General features: G+C 42.5%; 1 protein-coding gene across 1 annotated transcript; it reads left to right on the forward strand.

The window, feature by feature from the left end:
* Positions 1–2,817: 2,817 nt before the first annotated feature.
* mrpl3 (mitochondrial ribosomal protein L3) lies at positions 2,818–13,231 on the forward strand. Its single transcript, XM_030063571.1, has 10 exons — positions 2,818–3,076; positions 4,606–4,787; positions 4,913–5,004; positions 6,973–7,071; positions 9,248–9,347; positions 9,442–9,502; positions 9,747–9,858; positions 10,467–10,544; positions 10,676–10,753; positions 12,986–13,231. The coding sequence occupies exons 1-10, from the start codon at positions 3,000–3,002 to the stop codon at positions 13,133–13,135; spliced, it is 1,029 nt and encodes a 342-aa protein (XP_029919431.1). The 5' UTR covers positions 2,818–2,999; the 3' UTR covers positions 13,136–13,231.
* The last annotated feature ends 1,729 nt before the right edge of the window (positions 13,232–14,960 follow it).

Consider the following 14,960-nt stretch of genomic DNA (forward strand, 5'->3'; position numbering starts at 1 on the left):
CCCGTCGTGCGAAATGAACTCACATGCCACATTAACTTCAAAATGCCACACACACACACACACACACACACACACACACACCTACAGACAAACAAAGCCGGCCTGCAGACACTTTCATCCACAAATAGACCCCCACCACCACCATCTATCTATTTCCCCCATACACAGAATACAGAATAAATTATCCGACTAATCTCCATAAGAATCACAAGGGCAAACCAAAGTTGGTCTGTCTTGAGAATAGTGGGCGCACGTGCCCCGCTGTCTGACAGTCGTATCAGTATTCCAGACAGGCGGCCGCTGATGTCTGTTTCACCATCAGAGCCTGCCGCAGCCGAAACTTACACACCGCCAGCCTGGGAGGCAAGTCTGCCGGGTGCAGCCTGGGAGCCCCGGGATTAACGTGCTCATGAATTATGAATCTTATTCTGTTCTAATCTGTTTCTGTTCTACTCCGCCCTGTTCAGCTCATCCATTTTTTTTTATTTATTCATTCTTTTCATGCTGTTCTAATCTGAACCACTAATCCATTGTCGTTCCGTTTATTCTTTCTTTCTTTTCCGTTCTATTCTATTGCATTCGATTCTATTTATCCTTTTTCATTCCTCCCATTCTAGTCAAATCTGTCGATCCACTGTTGTTCTATTTATTCTTTTTCATTCTATTTGATCTGTTCTTTTTATCCTTTTCCACTGTATTCTACTTCATTCTATTTATCCTTTTTCATTCCTCCCAGTCTATTCAAATTTGTTGATCCATTGTCATTCTACTCTATTCTGTTCCATTTTATTTATTTATTTTCATTCTATTCTATTGCATTCTATTCAATTTATCCTATTGTATTGTTTCCATTCTATTCTAATCTGTTCTATTGATCCATTTTCATTCTGTTCTATTCTGTTCCATTCCCTTTATTCTTTTTCATTCTGTTTGATTGGTTCTTTTTAGTCTATTCCATTCTATTCTATTGCATTCTGTTCTATTTATTCTTTCTATGCTTTTCATTCTATTCTACTGGTCCATTAACATTCTGTTCTATACTGTTCTATTCTATTTATTGTATTTGATTTTTTCATTTTTATTTCCAATCTGTCCTATTGCAGTCTATTCCATTTATCCTTTTTCATTTCTATTCAATTCTGTTCTCTTCTATTCAGAGGATATTTGTGTCTTCTCCCTCCATCACAAAACAGAACCAAAGCAGTTTAATTTTACTGTGGTTTTACTGCTGCAAATATTCACACAATGTCTTCAGGCATGCTGCGTTGACAGCCTTCAGTCCAGGTGGGCAACCTTGTGATTTCCACCCACTGATGTACCGCTTGGATAAGTCCTTGAATAAGTTCAAAAGGAAATCTAAATCAAATGTCACTCTGTGAAGTGTAATTTTTGTGTCATGAAATGGCACAGTGAAGTATGAGAGTGCACAATTTCATACAAGATATTTTTTCTAATAATAAAGGCAGTGTGGCCACAATCAAAGGACTAGAGCAGCTAGAAAAAAAAACAGAAATATATTTTTAATTGTAATAGTAAGTAAGTAAGTAGTTTGGGAAATGGGTGAATGAATGAATGAATGAATGAATGAATGAATGAATGAACGGAAAGTCAAATGTAAACCCTTCATTATCATCATTATCATCATCATCATGTTGTGCATAAATGTGCAGTGGAGTCCAAAAGTCTGAGTTTTGTTTCATCATTCATAAACAAACAAATGTATAACCAAATGATATCTCTTAAACATTCTTTTTCTTTTTTTACTTTTTCCACTAATATGGGCAAAAAGGTAATAGCATTCAAATAAAGTCAGAATTTCCCAATATTTGTCTAAATGCATATCCAGCATTTATTTTATTAACAGCTTCCTCTCTGTCTGGCATTCATTCTGCAAGTTTCTGCCGAATTTGAGAAGCCACTGCATCTGACTTTAAAGAGCACAACCCAATGTCTTTTCTGCCTTTTGAAATGTTCCCAAAGATGTTTGGTGTCTGTGAAGGGAAATCCATACAAGTCAGTGCTGCCCGCTCGTCCATGGACTTCTAATAGGCCTGGTCTAACAGTATTTTAAGGTCACTGTTCTGGCCTTAAGCTGAAACTTCTTCCACACAACTTAAAGCCAGTTTGGATGTGCACACCTCTGTAGATCTGAGTGCAACTTCTCTTTGGACTATTTGCACCACAAGATTTCACTGTTGGTTTTATGCACTAACCTTTCATGCAGCCTTCTCCTCACATAAACTTTCTAATTGCAATCATAAAGTTCACGCTTTGATTTATTAGTAAACACGACTTTCATCCAGCCTCCAGCAGTGACATTTTGGCATTATTTGGCTCCCGCTGCCTCTATTGAGCTGGCTTTCGATTTTGGATGCAGATGCTGTTTTCTCTTTGACACGTGTTGGTTTAATACCCTGGTCTTTGGATGGTGTGGTTCATTTCCGCTCTTCCAGGTCTAGCTTTGGATGGAAATGAAACTCGGCCTGAGTAGCCTTCTGTTCCCTTGAATTTTTATATGTAGCTGCAAGTTGGACAGCTTTTCAGCACTGAGAAAAATTGTTGAGAATGCCTGCATTTTTTTTTTTTTTTTTTTTTTTTTTTTTTTTTTTGACATAAATCCCTCTGCAAAGTTAACATCCTAGTAATAGTGAAAATAACACACAGGGTCAAAATCTGTTTTTTTCCTTTTCATCAGTTCAAAAAGAAACAGACTAAATAAAAATTTGTTGGTTTTTGCATAAATTAATAAACTGATATAAATCTGATGGTAAATATATTCCAGCAGGTTTAATGAGCGTGCGGAACCTTTGTCACAAGCCAGCGTGCGGCGGAACGATTTTGCTCACGGACGGGAAGTAGCAGTAGGAAGGGTGACATTTCACAACAGGGCGAACATGACGGCGTGGGTCGGCATATGATGGGGAAGCCTTAGTTCACCAAGGACGTCTGCTAATATTTATTTTTGTACACAGTAAAAAGCGTGTGGACACAGAGCCGTCATGGCGGCGTGGAGCTGCCGGTTTCTCCTCCAGCGGGGCAGCGGAGTGATCTCTGTCCGAGCCGGAGCGGCTGAAAGGTGCTAAAGCAGATGCTAACGGTCTGATCACTCCGCAGCATTTTGAGTGGAGCTAACCTTCACTCCTGTAGGACACTGTGCAGCTACACATGATGACAGTCTGCCTGATGTTTATTCCCTCAGTAATTCAGTTTATTAATGCAGTCTGTAAGTTTTGAATAGTAACTACGAGAAAGATCCAACAGGCCTGTTAATTACCAGTTAAATAGTCTCTTATTTAATCTTCTACCTGCAGGTGCTCTTCGTAAGGGCTTATTCCTAAAATCATGAGTCGTACATCATTTGAGAGTTGTGTCTTTGTTGGGTTATTAAGTGTGTGTCTTCTTCAGTGCCATTCATATTTTTTGTGTTATGATTTTTGACCTATGAAAGGCTGCATTTCCTTTCTATCGAGTATCTTGTTGACAGGTTATGTTGCTCCTTTATTGTTTCATCTTCACCTTATTTTTTCATGGAATGCCGAATAATGAAGATGCAAATGCTGTGTGGAAATAAGCTGAATGGGTGTTACCGCTGCTCGATACAGTTAAAAATGATATAGTCTAATGCACATTACACAGACGTACGGGCACAGGATGGTATACAAGACGGAAACGTCAACATTCAACATTTCTATGATTTAAAGAAGTACGGTCGTGTCAAACAAGAATCAAAATCAGTGTAGAGGAGAGGAGCCCCCGGGCTTACTTCAGGCACACACACGCAGCGAGCTGAGGATATCGTTAAAATGACTATTGGTTAGGGCATATCAAAGGTAAAATCACACAAAGAAGACCAAACAGTTTACCTGGGCTACGCATTACATGACTTTCTCTCATCGTCTTTTGACTCTTAAATCAGGCTAGGCTCCTTCAGATACTAAAAAGCAAGCTCCCTCCGTGTGCACCATGCCGAGGTGCTCAGTGTTCATCAGCAAGGACGCTGAAGTGGCTCGACTGACTCAGATATTTCATGCACTTTCTCTGTTCTCAGCTCCTCAGACTAAAAAGGCCAAACGGCACGACATCTGAAGCAGCAAGGGAAATTACAAGCCTGCGTGGCTTGTGTGGTCAGATAATCGATAAATAAAACACCACAGAAAAGGGCACTGGTCTCGAGCAGCCTGTGTCTGGTCATCAGCAAACAAGGGATGGACTGGATGGGAAACAGTTGTACTTTATGTGATCTAGGAAATGTAGAGGATGAGTTACATTTTGTTTTTCATTGTCCATTGTATGCCAGCCTAAGAAATGTTTTATTTGAAAAAGTACAAACCAGGAATCCTGATTGGTTTTGGTTGTCCGAATTTAATATGCTAAGTTGGCTGTTTGAAGAAGAGGTATTTGCTTTGGGTAAATTCTTGGAGAAAGCGTGGCAGCTGCGGTGGAGACAGCTGTATGAATTGATGCATGTATTTATTTGCTTTTGTTGGGAGTGTCTTATAAGCCCATGTGGGCTGGGCATTATTGTATGCAGGACACTTAAATAAAAATTATCTATCTATCTATGTACCTGACTGTAGCTGATGTGAGGAAATGTTGCTCTTGCAGCCCTCTCCTGGCACGAGGCTGCGTTCGGACAGTGAAGACCACCACGTGGTTTGATGAGCACCTCACCGAGGACAACCAGGAGTTCATGAGGAAGAGCATGGCAGAGGAATACAGGAGACAGACGGCCGACAAGCTCAATCCACTCAAAGACGAGCCCTGGCCAAGACAGGAGTGGACAGAGGGTAGGTGTCCTGATGTGTGTGTGTGTGTGAGAGAGAGGGAACTGGAGAAAGCTTTGTGCATCATAAGACATCTCTCTCTCTGTTGGCTCTCACTCCCACCGTCTTTCCATTTGTCCCGTCTGCAGGAAGTAGAAGAGTCGGCTTGATAGCAGTGAAGCTGGGGATGGTTCCTGCCTGGACCAAAACAGGAGAGAGACATGTGGTGACCATGTTACAGGTGTGCACACACTCTCTCTCACACACACACACACTCACTCACACACTGGTCCCATCTTGTGTTGCATTGCATCACATCAGCTTCAAGCAGTCCTACAGAGTGATAAGGTGTGGTCGTATGAACGGCCGTCATTATGAAGTGACTGCCAGATCGAAGCGGCTGTCAGATAAATCGGATCGTTCTGAGGAGGGCAGGAAATGAAGTGCAAATATGGAGCGGCTTTGAACTTCACCTGTGGAATTCAGCCCTGCTTTAGAAACGCTTAAGTGCACCGAAGTGAGCCTTAACTCTCGTAGGGCCGGGCCTCGACAAGAGGAACTTGACCTGAGATGTGCTCTGCTCAGGACTCTTAATGACTAATGAATAATCTGAATGCAGGAAGTGCTCACTCTGCTCATTGGGTTGCTCATAGTTAATCAGTATCAGCAAACCTATGATTTAAAAGGATGTTGCTCCAGTCCAACCAAAACTAACCCAGGTATCAGCATTATGGTTTGCAGTAATAAATAGTTGGATTCCTTAAGTGACCTTGTTTATGATTCTGATTTATCCTAAAACAATGTTGCCGAAGACTCTTTGCCGTATTTGGCGACTACTTTCAGTTGATGCAAGCATTGTCTGATTTAAACCTTTTATCTGTCTTTTATCAATTCTTTGCATTGTATTTCATCTACCTTCTGTCTGATTGTAACTATTTTTGTCTGTTTTTTTGTCTTTTCTTTGTTAATCTTTTAAAAAATATCTTTGGATTCACATCACATTGCACTCAGTTGAACTGAATTGAACAGAACTGTCCTCTGAGCTTGCCCGACCTTTATGAGCTACATCAGGTGAAAAAATGGCATTAATGTTTACTCTCTCTGGGTGTCGGTATTACCACTACTCTGATAATAATGTGAAAAAACAAGAATATTGGATGTCAGTTCTGTTTGATGCTTGCATTGTTAGACAGTGAAGTTATTCCATTGTTTAAAGGTAACAGGATGCAGTTGCAATAGGGATTAGCTGAATATTTAAACCCAAGTCTGCTGTGCAAACTGTGGTGATGATGATTTGGGCCCTCATATTTACCAAGCACAAAGGCTCAAATAAAGAGATTTTGTGTTCCCATTGTGTGGACTGCCCACACATCCCAAGGCCTGCAGGCAAAACCGTGTTTGGGATCTGCTCGCCAGGCAGATCATCATTAGAAAGATCAAACCTTCCTCCTTCAGACGAACACGGGGCACATTTGCTCAGCTGACTCTTTGATTCTGTGCAGGTGATTCAGCAGGTATCGACAGCCTGAATGAGTCGGTGTTTGATCTGATTCATTCACTGACTGACCAACATGTTTAAACAGTCACCTGCTAGGCTGAGGAAAGAATATCTAATAATGGGCGAATTTTAGAATTAGTTACTGAAATCCCAATGTTTTTTTCCTCAGTTTCTTTTTAAAGATGATTATTTTATGGGCATTATTATGTATTTTTAGACAGACACAGGATAGAGATAGAGGATGACACGCAGCAAAAGGCCTCAACCGGATTCAAAGTCATGCTGCTGCAGCAAAATTAGGCTCAGTACTAAGTGGTATGCACTCTGCCTCAACTCCAACACTTTTCAAGAGTTGTTTTAAAGAGAATGAAATATTTGACAATTTGACTACCCTTCCAGGAAGCTGGATCAAACCAACTAGATAGTTGAACATTCCTGTGACTGCTGAGCCAAAATTTACAGGCACCATGGATCCCCATATGGATGGTGTTTTGGCTGAGGGCCCCTGGATTTGGCCCCACCCATGAGGATCTTGGTTTTTAGATTTGGCCAAGAACCGAATTGCCTGTCTGTGTGTGTTGTAGTTGGGCAAGAAACAGTGGGGAGAGTGAACACTGTGATCAAATATTTAATTCATACACCCTGACCCCACCCACACCCTTCCTCACTCTGTCGTCCTTATTGTCAACCCGACCTGTCTTTTGTCTCCAGGTGCAGGACTGCCATGTAATCAAGTGCCTGTCCAAAGATGAGTATGATGGCCACACTGCCGCCCTAGTGGTCGGAGGGAAAAACGTATCACCGTTCTATGTAAGTAATATAATGATTTATGCCCAACATGTTCTCACAGCTGTGAAATTGGTTGAATTTCACTTAAACTGTGACTGAAATTTGAAACCTGAGCTTTACTTTCGACACCTCCTGCTTCTACATTCACCCACCCACAATGTTCTGTGCATGCTCTTGCTCAAATGAGGGAAGCATCACTTTGCCTGCAAATGGACATTAACCATGACAGTATGTTCACACATGAGCGACTGTTTATCACCTGATGAGCTGAAATTTGTATCTGTGCTAAAAGTGAGCTGTCAGGGATGTGACACAGGCAGAAATCAGTTTGCTGGTTTGTAGTCCTCTGGACTGGACGCTGGTTCTTCTGAAGATCAGAGAAAACCATTTTTTTTTTTTTTATTTACAGCCACTGAAAAATAATTACCCTTTTGCCAACAAGACAGATAACTTAACAGACAAATTGCTTTCATAGGAAGTCTGACTGTGGAATAGTCCTCGTAAATTTCGTGCCGTGGTGATAACACAGTGTTGATGGTGTAACCTCAGGAAAAATTACTGCTTTCAAGAGGAGGAAACTCCTCATTTCCTCCGTGGGGAATACCAAGGAAGCAAGCGTTCATTTTCCTGAGCTGACTCTGTAAACTCCATGTTGGAGAAATTTTATAGATGACACCCCATTCCCTTGAAGGTAGCATGGAGCTGCAGTACAAACGATCCAGCTACAGAAAGATGTCAGAGACACTGAAGTGAAGAGTGCTGTCACTATGGAAACGATATGCCATCTCATCTGGTGTCATTGGTTTAAACTCGCAGCTTTCAGAGCGTTGCAGAGCAGATGTGTTGACTTTCTTTTGCGCTTAGAGTAGCTGCAAGTTTCAACTCATCTTGTCCTGAATCTTTGGTGTAAACTCAACGGCACGGAAGCTCCGACAGTCACATCAGTTAAGAAGAGAGAGAGCATGTCATCGTGATTATTTGTGAGCTTTAATGTTGACATTCCTCCGCCACAGTTGATCCTTTGTGTTGTTTCAGGTGTGAAGTTAAAAAAAATGATTCACACTTATTAAAAAACATTAGAAAAGAGCAAACACTACACCCGAATGGAAGCAAGAGGACTGGCCAGAACAACAAGCGAACGCCTTTTGAGAAAAACACAAAAAAATGGAACAGTATTTTAAAATAGTGCCCTGTCATTTGACTACATTGACTAAAACGACCTTTACTAAAATTATTTAAAGTTCCTCTGACTAAAACCTGACTAAGGCTAATGTAAAATAAATGACCAAAGTCTGCCTAAAACAAAGGAACACATTTTACACCGGTCGAGAGGGAAATGTGAATGATTTATTCAGCCTTTGTTAATTGTAGGCTGGAGGTGACTTGGAGGCAAATGTACATTTTGCTCACGTGTGACTGCACCTCTCCAAGGCTGTCACTATCTCTCCACCTGCAGCTCAATGCAACAAGTTCACCTGGGCGTGTCAGGAAGGAAATGCACAAAATCATTAAATGAAGTAAAAGTGGATGAGGCAGGTTGAGGGAAAGAGGGTTATATGAACTGTGAATTACAACACTTAATCACATAATAACTCCCGGAGGGTATTGAACATTGCAGATTGATGATATCCAACGATGTGAGAGATGGATTGTGGGCCACATCAGCAAAAGAGATTGATGTTTAATTTATTTGCCGTTTGCGGGAGTTCTGATAGATGCTTGATGGGCCCGTGTCAATACTTTACTTGTGGAAAGGGAAATTGTTATTGCATCAGGCTCGCGAGGCGGGGAGTTAGTCAGAGTGAGAGGCTTTGGCAGGGTGATTTTCAGTCAACAGAAGGGAGTGTGAGAGAGAGAGAGAGGGAGAGGGGGAGAGAGAGAGTTTACAGTGACTGGAGGGGATGAGATGAGAAGGAGCTGAGTGAAAGCAAATGTCAGAACCGCTTACTGCCAAGCATGTGTGTGTGTGTGTGTGTGTGTGTGTGTGTGTTTGGCTTCCTCTGTCATAGCAGGCCCACGGTTAATTTTGAAATGCCAAAGTCTAACTGCCGTTCGCTGCTTTATTTTCCCTGTTTTGCTTTCCTCATCCCTGTCTTTCTTTTTCTCCATCCATGCATTTCTCCCTCTCTCTGTTTTTCTCTCTCATTTATATGTCTATCTCTCTCTCTCCCTCTCTCTCTCTGTCTCTGTCTGACAGAGGACTGAGCAGCAGATGGAGATGTTTAGGAAAGCAGGAGTCCCTCCAAAACAGAAGCTCACCACGTTTAAAGTTTCCGACAACGCCATCATCAAGCCAGGTAGAGAAATATCCAGCTGCTGCATTTAAACTTCACCGTCCAAGAACGGATAGTACAAAACTTTTTGGTACAACCTTGTCTTTTCTGCCCCTAGGCACTCCTCTGTACGCAGCACACTTCCGTCCAGGCCAGTATGTCGACGTCACGGCCAAAACGTAAGATCTGTTCCAGCAACTCGCCCTCCTTGCCTGCTGTCTTATTTCATCTCGGCTTCTGTTCTTTTTTTTTTTTTTTTTCTTCTTCTCACGTCGTCTCTTGTCTCCAGCGTCACTTCTCAAAGACGGAGCAAGGTTTGACGCTGCAGGTTGAGGATGCTCTTATGGCAGCGATCCAGCACACTCAAATGTAACAGGGAAAAATTGTGTGTGTGTGTGTGTGTGTGTGTGTGTGTGTGTGTAGGATTGGTAAAGGTTTCCAGGGTGTCATGAAGCGATGGGGATTCAGAGGTCAGCCAGCCAGCCATGGCCAAACCAAGACACATCGCAGACCGGGGGCGTCTGGACCTGGAGGGGTGAGACACACACACACACACACACACACACACACACACACAAACAGCAGCCGTACAAGATGACTGTTGCATATAAATCTTTTATTTCAATTTCAGCCTTTTTTTGTTTTTCATGGGCTTTCATTTGTGATTAAGTCAAGCATTTTCAGTACTTTGAAAAAGGCATCAGTAGAAATCAATCACAACTTTTTGCAACTCGTCAAAAACAGACTGAGATATAAATAGTGGCAATAGTTGAACGCAAACTTCATTGTTTCAGATGTGACTTTGCAGCGATACAGCAATTACCACAAATAGCCATTACAACATTGTTTACACTTGGCAGCTTGAGATTTGGGAATATGGATTTTTCTTGGTGGCTAAAATCAGGCAAACGGTTTCCTGACTACAGAAAGAGGACATTGATCTTGGATTTTGTTTTTCTCTCAAACCGTTTGACACAGAAATCACTCAGGACTGCCAGTAGAAAAATGGCAGCAGCAACAACTGGGTCCTTTTGATTGCTTTGATCGCCTGTGCCAGACATGAACAGTCGGATTTTTATAATCCATTAATGTAAACGCGTGTGTGTGTGCCCGTACGTTCGTGTGTGTGTTGTCTGTGTCTAGGACCCAGCCAAAGTCTTCAAAGGAAAGAAGATGCCCGGCATGATGGGCAACATCTTTGACACAGCGTATGGCCTGAAGGTACGCACACTTAGGCTTGCAACAACAACACACACACACACACACACACAAAGTGTTGAACTTGTTTGCCCTTCATTGCAATTTCACTTCAATATTCTTTTATTTACCTCCTTTTTATTTCTCCACCTCAGATATGGAGAGTGAACACCAAGTATAATGTGCTGTATGTTAATGGCTCTGTCCCTGGCCACAGAAGCTGCTTGGTGAAGGTAAAAGCAGTGCATATACACACACACACACACACACACACACACACACACCGAGAAAGAGAGTGAAGTGTAACATCGAAGGTGAACCTCAGACTTGAAATGCTTCTCACAGCGATGAGTGACCTTGCACCTGTAAAACACAAGAACACCTGCAAGACAGTGTGATCTATCTTCATTGATACTTTGCTGCATCAGCTGTGTGTGTGTGTGTGTGTGTGTGTGTGTGTGTGTGTGTGTGTGTGTGTGTGTGTGTGTGTGTGTGTGTGTGTGTGTGTGTGTGTGTGTATCCGTGTGCGCGTGTGCATGGGCATGCTGGTGCAAATTCCCATGTGTCCTGTGCCAAGCAGGTACACTTCCCCTCTTGTGTGCATGCGCGCGTGTATGTAAGCAAATGTGAGTGTGCACCTTAATGATTTTAGTCAGATCCCACGCATCCATCTACAGAGTCAGCATGTTGTGCTTGCTGTGTGTGTGTGTGTGTGTGTGTCTGCGCGCGAACCTGTTCGTGCACGCCTGTTATTTGTTTTGCAGACAAGCGATAATGAATACAAATGTGCATAATGTTTCACCCTGCTCAGCTCTGTTACTTTCTTACACACACAATTGAATTAAATTCACATATTACTCCAAGGGGCACTTTCACAAGTCACCAATGTTGAATAGGAAATTGCCTGTGTGTGTGTGTGTGTGTGTGTGTGTGTGTGTGTGTGTGTGCTCGTGTGTGACATCTATTTTTTTTAGGGCTGTACCAAACTTAAAATTTCGCTGACTCAAGTATTCCCTGTGGTTCCATTTCATTGACTTTTCTGCAGTTAGAAAGTCCATTCGTACCCGTTTCAGTGTGTTAACAATAATCAAACCAGTCCTAAACAATCTTAATCAAATGCAGTCAGATGCGTAAAGATTATAATTGATGGCCAATTTGAATCACCATGCGGCTTGAATAATTATTGAGCACATGGGTATGTCTGGCTAAATTAAGCCCTTAGAAAATGTAAATGAGTAATTTACTAAGCAGCTAAGGCTTAAAGCTGTGAGTTCTGACCAGTAGAGGGTGTTGACAAACAGAGTTGCTCCCGCTTCCTGGTTTATGGTAAACCGACTTTCAGCTACAAGGCAAACAGCTGTTTTGAATTTTCTGTCATCGCATCGAGATACTCTCGTGATGGATCTGAGGGGGTGAAGAGAAGGAGCTTATTTTGGCCAATACAGGAATTTAGAAAGCTCAAACGAGGCTACAACAACAGGCTGGCTGTAAATTATATGGTGGAAAGAAGACCCACAGTGATGACTCACATAGCAAGGAGTCATCTTACTGTCAAAAATGCATGAAATATTGCTTAATGTAGCTTTAAATTCATGGTCCCTTTCATTCACTGCGTTTACCTGCGCTTTAGTAATCAGGTTATTCACCGTGTATTTCTAAAATGCCGTGTAAACAAGAACGCCGGTTTCCATAATCGGTTGCAGGGGCTTAAGAAAAGGCGGCATAAGGCAGATATATTTCTGCTCGAGAAACATGATTATTGTTCCACGTAAACCCTTATTCTGAGCTCTGAGCAGCTTTTTACGTGCACCTGGCAGGAAAAGACACTAGATAAGGAAAGTGACAGGAGGACACTGGAAAAGGGAAAGTAGTGGCTGAGGGAGAAACTGGATTATTTGAACAGCTTGTGTATACAGGGTTTTTTTTTTTTTAGTAATCAAAGTAACACATATAAATGCATCACCTGATTTCCTGCGATAACCAGGTTACTCACAATAATTTGATTTCTTGTGTATTTAAACAGGAAAAACAGCAGTATCCAGGTCTGGGGGGTGTATTTTCAGCAGCAGTGATGCTCCTGAATGAACATAGGAACACTCTAGGTGGCAGTGTGTCTGTTCCTCTGTGCTTTTTCTGAAACCACGCATTGCTGTTTGTCACTCCATTAATTCATGAAGGTCTCAAATGACTGAGCTGACTGAGAGGTGTGTGCTTGACTCCACAAATCGACTGTCAGTCCTGAAGTTTTTACTGTCCTGTGGCGTCCTGATGTCCCCTCCTAAGTGGGAACCATTTATCGAACCTTAGAAGAAGGTGTTTGGTTTTTTTTTTAAGTGTTGTTACTGTCATGGTTAGGTGAGGCTGAAAGTTTCTTACATGTTGATGGTAAATCAATGAATAAGACTGAAGTATGTGTGTGTGTGTGTGTGTGTGTGTGTGTGTGTGTGTGTGTATGTGTGTTGCAGGTGAGGGACAGCACTTTGCCAAACAGAAGCTCCACCCTTCTCAACCCTCCATTCCCGACCTACTTCAATGAGGAGGAAACTGAGCTGGATGAAGATCTGTATGATGAAAACATGTTTGTTCACACAGAGCCGTCATTAACACTGGCCTGACACACACAAACACACACACACATTACACATGCGCAGATCACACATACACACAAACCACACATTATGCTTGGATTTATTTAATAAACAGTCATTCCCGGAAATGTTTTGAGTCTTGCTCATTATTTTGTGTGTGCGCTGGAACAGCACCGAGGCATCTCTGTGATCATAAACGTTATTGTGGTGCCTTTTTTCCCTGAAACCATGGTAACCACAGGAGTGATGATGTCACCAGAGGATCCCCAAGCAGAGATAAGAGAGCGAAGCAAAACAAGCAAGAGAGAAAGATACAGAGGAGAACTGTGTAATATCCATGCAGGCTGCAGGTGATGGAGCAAGAAATGAGCTGGAAAAAGAAAAGAGTGATACTGAACGCAGAGTGAAGGAGTGGAGCGGGAGCAGCGGGAAGAGAGATGAGCTGGTGAAGGTGTGGAGGGCAGCTGGAGGGAGAGGGAGAAAGGCAGGCATGCAGGCTGACAAAGGTTGACATTTGTGCATAAGAGGATAAATGAGGACATTAATGTTGCAGCAGCAACCGCTGGGCGATTAAGTCCGTGTGTGTGTGTGTGTGTGTGTGTGTGTGTGTGTTAGGCAGCGTTTAAAGCAGAAACCTCAAGCTGGGGGTTGAGAAATGTGCCAGCTCCCCGCCATACACACCCCACCCCTCCCCTTTTGGCAATAAATAATTGAACGCAAATTGTGTAATCCAAAGTGTTTGACTCTGTTTGATATCCACTGTAAATGTATCCTCAGAGGCTCGCATTTGATTTACTCCCTTTCTGTGTTGCTCTATATCTGCCGTGTAATTGATGGCAGCAAAACAAGGCTTTCGTTTGAAACGTTGACAAGAGACAAGCAGCTATGATGCCTCACAGGATACCCCAAACCATGGACACACACACACACAGCAACAATGATACTCCCTAATTGAAACAACATGACGGCTTTACAACCTGTGCAACCTGCAGACACAAATTCTCAACACAGTATTTGTGTGTGTGTGTGTGTGTGTGTGTGTGTGTGTGTGTGTGTGTGTCTTTTGGATACAGATGTAAGGGGTGATGGTGCAGTTTGTGGCAAACAATGCCCTACTCCTGACAACATGCCACAGCTCATAGGTCTATAAGACAGCGGCAGGCGCTTTGAAATGGTAATGATATCATTTGAAAGTCCTGCTCCGTGGAGCCTGCACATCATCAACCTCTTGTGGGGGAGGAGGAGAGGAGCACAGAGAGGGAAGGGGAGGAGGTCGCTGCTGTTAAAGCAGCAGAGCAGAAAGAGAAGAGGATGAACTCCAGCCCAGTTTTCATAGCCGTGGTCTTTTCTGTCTGCCTGCCGTCTCTTATACAGCGTAAAGGAGCACAGACAGAGCCATATAGCACCACTGACCACCAGACGTAGTCACACACAAATAACTGTGACTGATCTGGGTCCAGGCAGGTCCAGGTGGACCTTGCCCTGGAGTGTGTTGGTGTGTGTGTGGCAGTGTCTGTGACAGAAGACAAGAATGTGAGCCCTTCTCTAATGTCTTATCCCTCCCACAGGTAATGAATTAATTCAAGAAAAAATATTAAGAGATCATTTGTAAAAACAGATGAAGAACGCTCCTGAAAAAAATTGAGTCCAAAATCCAACATTTTGTCGCAAAAGCCAATCTCACCCATGTTTAGTTTATTGGTATGATTTTGTGATTGATGCATGGAAAAACAGGGCTAATACAAACGGAGATATACAACTGGACATGAGATATGTAAGTCTTCATATGTTATGGGTTGAAACATCCATAGTCTTATGATGCACTGAGAGTAGGGGTGCAAATCAGATTCAC

Source organism: Myripristis murdjan, chromosome 11 (assembly GCF_902150065.1).
Source record: "Myripristis murdjan chromosome 11, fMyrMur1.1, whole genome shotgun sequence".
Lineage (NCBI taxonomy): Eukaryota > Metazoa > Chordata > Actinopteri > Holocentriformes > Holocentridae > Myripristis > Myripristis murdjan.

Bases quoted from the DNA above. Each gene is read 5' to 3' on its own strand.
- mrpl3 (XM_030063571.1), top strand. From the start codon at position 3,000: ATGGCGGCGTGGAGCTGCCGGTTTCTCCTCCAGCGGGGCAGCGGAGTG. The intron at 9,348-9,441 runs GTAGAGAAATAT...TTCTGCCCCTAG, and splicing joins CAACGCCATCATCAAGCCAG to GCACTCCTCTGTACGCAGCA. The intron at 10,545-10,675 runs GTACGCACACTT...TCTCCACCTCAG, and splicing joins ACACAGCGTATGGCCTGAAG to ATATGGAGAGTGAACACCAA.